The following is a 6,401-nucleotide window of genomic DNA, read 5'->3' as shown; positions in this document are numbered from 1 at the left end:
GATATGCGCCCAGACTCCCCAGGGTACACTCTGCTTCACAGCCTATGCCTCCAGGATGAGCTCTGGACCACATGGCCCCGCCCTGGAAAAGCAGTTACTGATAAGGGCGGGGGGGTGCGGTGGTGGGGCAGGCTTGGCCGGGTCCTGCTCTCTGGTGGGTTAGGGGTCGAGTCCCGCTTGGGGTGCTTTATGACAGACCGGCATCCCGGCCTGGGTGCGTCTCCTCCCCCTCCAGCCTTGCGCCCTGTGTTGCCGGGTTAGGCTCTGGTTCGCCGCGACCCCGCTCAGGACAAGCGGCATCTGTCAATGTGTGTGTGTGAGATAATGGAGGGACAGAAGGACATTGACAAATCAGTCTGAACTTTCATACTTTCAAGGTTCGCATGCACGCACGCACGCACGCACGCACGCACGCACGCACACACACACACACACACACGCGTGCAGCGTCCCGCAGCCCATCTCAGCAGTGCGTGCCCACGGGGCTGTAGGCGGATATCTCGCGGCGGATGGTGCTGAAGGGCGAGAGCTCCAGCTCGGTGGTGCATTCCTGCTCGTTGTCGTCGCTGGCGGCGGTCGAGGAGCGGGAGGCGGCGGCGCACTCGTCGCAGCAGCAGCAGCAGCAGTCGAGGAAGGCGCGGCCGAACGGGCGGCAGAGGCACAGCAGCAGCACCGGCGCCGCGGCCGACTTGCAGAAGAGCAGCATCTGAGCGACGAGCTGCAGGAGCTCCATGGTGCGCCGCGGGACCCCCGCCGCCATGTAGGCCCACACGATGTTGCAGATGTTCTCGGGAACGATGCACAGGCCGTAGAGGATGGCCAGCGCCACCACCGTGCAGTTCATCTGGCTCTCGAGGCGGATCTGCTTCTTGGTGCCGCGCACGCAGGCCCTCTCCGCCTGGCGGATCTTGCGCGCCGTGGCCAGCGAGCAGCCGATGGTGAAGAGGGTGGGCAGGCAGAAGTAGCAGCCGAAGTACCACCAGAGGCGGGCGCTGTCGTAGGTGAGCCCCAGCACGTAGACCGTGTCGGGCAGCTCCGTGGAGATGCGCACCACGCAGCGCTCGTCGTCCTCCTCCCGCTCCAGCTGCCGCAGGAGGAGCTCGGGCAGCGCCAGGAGGAGGGCCCCCGCCCAGATCACGGCCAGCTTGGCCGAGGTGGAGGCGCAGCTCTCCATCATCTCGTAGTACAGGCGCACGTTGGTGGCGGCGCGGAAGCGGTCGATGCACAGGGCGCACAGCGTGAAGGTGCTCACGCCCAGGGACGCCACCTACGCGAAGAGCACAGCGTTGCGGTCGACACACAGCGACACACTCCCCGCAAGGAGTGCAGCTCCTTAACCATGTAGGGACCTTCAAACCTTAGCAGGGCACGTTATGAATTATTGGAGGGAAATACGAAAAGGACTGACACTCACGTATCTGTCGTCGTGTTTTCTACTACAGGAAATGAACAGCGAGGAGCTCGAGACCACAGACTCGGTCCTCTGTACGCCATTTATTAACTAAGGCTTAAAACTAGACAGAGGGGCAGAGCGGCGCAGCGGGTAGCACTGCCACCCCACAGCGTCTGAGCCGTTTGGCCGTAGGTGCGAATCCGGCTCAGACCGCATCGAGTTTGCATGGGTTTCTGCCGGGCGCTCTGGTTTCCGCAGTGAACGCAAACAGCAACTCAGCCCAAGAAAAAAGGCTGACGGACGAATCATCGAACCCAGAACCTAATAGCACTTTGGCATCTGCTGCAAACGAGGCCCACGGCTCATCTAGCAAAGCCTAACTTTAATTAATATTTTATTTTGTATTTTTCTTTTAAATTGACAATATAACCAACATTCCTCGTGCAGCGCTGCACCGACAGGTTCCGGAACGTCCGGGCTCTCGTACGCTAACTTCACACACGACACCATTTTTCCCATTTATCGCTTAGGCTTTATTAAGTATTCTTCCTTCTGTAAAATTTGGCTGGAAGCATGATGGAATTTGTAGTGGCATGCACGCACGCACGCACACACACACACACGCACGCTTGCTTTCCCTAGGACGAATGATTAAGGGCTCATTAAAGATTTAATCCACAAGTAATTCTACACTGAATTATTCACAAAGCGTCTCATGATGTATTTTGTGCTGCTGAAATTGTATCAGTGACACACAGAGCGCTGCACTGAACCCCCCCCCCCGGCCCAGGTGAAGATCTACAAACACCCAGCAGCACCTGGAATTTGTACGTGTCCGGTCTTGTGGTTGCGGAAGACTGTTGTCCTCCTCCTACACACTCATGTGTTAAAGCATGTAAATAAAACACTATCGAACAGGTAACAGTCCATGGGTTCGAATGTAACCTTCAGACACACCAGTGAGATGCACTCTTTACATACACACATGCACAGGTCAATAGCAGGTATCTCTTCATACAGCCTAATGTAAATCACCATGGGCTGTATTTACTACAAATACAGTAAAAGAGGAGTAGTTCGGCACAGTGGTTACAGCTGTTGCCTTCAGATCTGAAGGTCACAGGTTGAAACACCACTGACTGCTGTAGTACCCTTGAGCAAGGTACTGACCCTGAACTGCTCCAGTAAAACTACCCAGCTGGATAAATGGGTAAACTGCATGTAGATTAACAGGGTAAGCTGATTTGGTGAAAAGTGTCAGATAAACACTCATAAGACAATTAAATTTTCAGGTCATTTCCTTGTATGTCAGGAGTTGCACTGTAACAAGAGCTTTAGAAGCCTGTTGAAGTGCTGGACACATGGGGCTCTTTTTGACCCCCCTATCTTGCCCTGAACAGAAAGGCAGCACCATGCTCTGCGGACACGTTTAAATCGTAACCCAAAACTGGAGACACCTGTTCCGCCAAGTTCTCCGAAAGCGTCCATATCTCGCACCTCCAGGTCCACCTTACATGATCTCACCTGCTTCACTGCAACTCCTTCCAACCTCTTCCATCCTCTACCATCAAGCGTCTACAACGACCTACAATGACCCATAATGCAACAGCAAGAGCGGTGTTTGACCTGCCAAATCATTCGCACATTTCTCCTCTCACCTCCTTCCATCGACTTCCTCTGTCTTCAAGACTCGGCTTACAGCCCACCAGACAGCTCAAGGCTCAGCAGGCCAATATCTGGAGAACCTGGTCATTCCTTATATCCCAGCCTTCTCTTCTGCTCACCTGGTGTTCCCACTCATGAGTGGTCCGAAATCTAAAGTCTAGGTTCTCTATAATGGTCCCTCCTGCCGTGGATTTGCCACCCAACTGCTGAACCCTTCTCAGCCTGGAAATGCATTTGAGTTGAGACTTGATGGTGCTGAATTTACAGTAGAGCACTCAGCAATGTACTGAGGGACCTACAGCTCATACGCGAGGGCCAAAGACATGCGTAGAGCTAACAGAGCGTTCCTGAAGGTCTGTAACGAGGAGGACCAGAGCGAACAGAATGAACAAACTTCAGTGTGGTCAGGAGGTCATGAAGGCTACTAGAACCTGCTGTTGAAAGATATTTTGACAAGTTTTTGAGTTATAATGATGTTGCTGCTCAGAACCACGTTGGAAGATAAATGGGGAGCAGTTTCTTGAGTTTACATCGTTCCACAAACACAAACACCACATTCATCTGCAGGTTGTGGACTGGACTGATTCACCACTGACCACCTCTATCCAGACCGCTTGGACAACGTTCATTCAACTTGACCAAACGCTGTTTTCAGAGTCCCTTTTCACTTCTCGTTCACACTGCAGCACGAAGGTACTACGGTAGAGAAAGTGCTGTCAGATCAAGACGACTACCCTTGTTGTGGCAAGGGAGGGTACAGAAGGGGTTTACTGTTGCCTCCTGCACATGTCCTGGGGGTGCGAATAAGGGGAAAAGCGCGCAAAGCCCGCATTTCTGAGCCGGATTCAAACCTACGCCAAGATGCGCAGCTCAGTCACTCTGTCATCGCTATGGCAACACTGAGCACAATATGATGCATTTGTACTCTTAATCTGCAGTCATATCAGATGACCCTAACCCATACTGAACTGGGGGGATGGAAGGATAGATGAAAGCAAATTACAACTATATTAAGTCCTCCTGCACCACTACACTGTAAGATTGTGCTGCACTTGAATCACAACGTTCTCAACTTTTCTACTCATAATCAAACTCATAGTGGTGAAAAGTTATCATGGTACCTCAATGTAGGGTATGATTTTGCAGGAAACCTCTCCCAGGAGCCATGTCTTTGTCAGCTCGTGGAATACCACCAGGGGCAGGCAGAAGAAGATGATCAGAAAATCCCATAAGGCCAAATTGGCCAGAAGAGAGTTGGAGATGCTCCTCATGTAGTAGTTGTGACACACGATGCACATGATTGCCACGTTCCCCATTATTCCAACGGCGAACATGATGACTGAGATGCAGACGGTCGCGTACGCTCCGTACGACTCCGCCGTCAGCGGATAAAACGGGTTCTTCAGCCTGTCTGAACCCCCCCGGGTACTGAGAGGAACGAAGGGGGTGGGGTCCCCGAAATTCTCATCTGGGAATAAGTCATCGTCTCCAGTGATGTCAAAGGGAGAGTCTTCCGATGACTGGTTCAGGGCCAGGGCTCTGGGCCCCGGGTCGAGCCGCCCCTGCAGGGAGTCCAGAAGGATCTCCGTCCGAGCACCCTTCCTCAGCTTTCTCCACCCAAGTTTGCTGCGGTCTTCCACGGTCCCTCTCCGGCGTCTCTGGGATCCGCTCCAGCCCAGCGATGGGGGTCCTGGGGCGGGGCGCTGCCCACCTGCCGAGTCCATGGCGCCGCTGGAGTAAAGCCCCGTCCGGTCGCGTCGCCTCCAAGCTCCTCTCCCAGTGAACGGCAGAACCTCCCCGGCGGTTGCGGTTCCGGTGCCGGTGGGGTCCCAGGGGGAGCGTCCCTTCGGAACGCTGCGGTCATCACTCCCAAGTTGGACACGAGACCTGGACGCGTCCCTGCGTCCGTGCCCTACAACGGACAGAGTCCACAGACAGAAAAGGGCGGCGCGCGCGTGTCCCAGCTGCATTGTGGGACGAGGGGTGGCTAAGTGAAAAACGCCGCGGCGATCCCCGGCGAGACCCCCCGCAGAGACCACATGGGCGCCGCGGAGCTCCGCTCGCAGCGTCTGATCGCGCGCGCTCCCGCACTTTAAACCATCCCCAAGGGAAGCCGGAGCGGTCGGGCGGCCTGCCTGCCTTCCTTACTCCGTGAGCGCGCCGGGAGCTCGTCCCCGTAGCTCTTCTCGGGCTCCTCGTCGGAGCGCAGAACTTGGAGACGCGTCCATGTGCGGGAGACGTCCGCGCGGCTCGGCAGCGCGTGCGCGAGTGTGTGCGCGAGTGTGTGGTGTGGATCCCCCGGCGGCTAACCCGGATCTGTCAAAGCTCATCAGTCACCGCCAGCCCTTGGCACAAGCAGCGCGCGCCCGCCCCGCGCCGCCGCGCCTCCAAGCCCTTGCACACACAGTACGGACCGGCGTCTCGCGCAGGAAGGACCCCCCACCTCGCAGTTCTGCGCAGCGATTCGCTCATCTGCACGTAGCTGAGCGGCCCATTACAGCTACATGTGAACACAAGGTGGTTTTACATTTACATTTATTCATTTAGCGGACGCTTTTGTCCAAAGAGACGTACATCTCATAGAAAATACAATGTATGCATTACATTAGGAGAAAGAGACATAGTTGCAGACATGTGAGTCATAAGAAAGCTTAATTGTTTCTTTCCACTTGATGCACTGATGTCCATTGCATGAGAAGGTGCACAAAACTCAGAATAGACTAATCCTGATCACCTTCCTACAATTTTTTTTTTAAGAATTAAAAAAAGGTACACAAACATTTACGCACAATACAGGAGTAGCGGCTGTATAAAGGCTTATCTGGGGATCATCATGAAGTTGCTGCATGAACATTTACATCATACGTGAACTTAAGAGATCTTGGGCGGAGTGAGTCTGGAAAAGGTGAGTTTTCAGACCCTTCTAGAATGTAGACAGAGTTTCAGCAGTTCTGAGTGGAGGGGGAGGTCATTCCACCACAACGGAGCCGGAACCGAGAACCTTCGCGCTTTACTTTTCGTGCGCGGGACCACCAAGCAGGCAGAGGTAGACAAGCAAAAGGGTCTGGTTGGGGTTTAGTGGTTGATCAAGTCTTGTAAATATCTAGGACCAGATCTATTGATGCATTTGTAGGCCATAACCAGGCTCTTGAATTTGATCCGGGCAGCTATAGGAAGCCAGTGCAGAGAAACGAGTAGAGGAGATACACGGCAACGCTTCGGCAAGTCAAACACGACTTGTGCAGCAGCATTCTGTATCAGCTGTAGCGGTTTGATGGCAGTAGCGGGAAGGCCACATGGGAGAGTTGCAGTAGTCCAGATGGGATGTCACCATGGCCTGGAC

General features: G+C 54.3%; 1 protein-coding gene across 1 annotated transcript; it reads right to left on the bottom strand.

Annotated features, from left to right (window-relative positions):
* Positions 1–278: 278 nt before the first annotated feature.
* gpr37a (G protein-coupled receptor 37a) lies at positions 279–5,374 on the bottom strand. The gene is made up of 2 exons (XM_029249722.1): positions 4,180–5,374; positions 279–1,267 (listed from the first exon to the last, which is right to left on the bottom strand). Exons 1-2 carry the CDS (start codon positions 5,026–5,028, stop codon positions 464–466), a joined length of 1,653 nt encoding a protein of 550 aa, XP_029105555.1. The 5' UTR covers positions 5,029–5,374; the 3' UTR covers positions 279–463.
* Between the last annotated feature and the right edge of the window lie 1,027 nt (positions 5,375–6,401).

The sequence above is a fragment of the Scleropages formosus genome, chromosome 2 (assembly GCF_900964775.1).
Source record: "Scleropages formosus chromosome 2, fSclFor1.1, whole genome shotgun sequence".
NCBI classification, from domain to species: Eukaryota; Metazoa; Chordata; class Actinopteri; order Osteoglossiformes; family Osteoglossidae; genus Scleropages; species Scleropages formosus.
The sequence above is the reverse complement of the archived record's forward strand: the minus strand, read 5'-3'. Positions and strand labels throughout refer to the sequence as shown.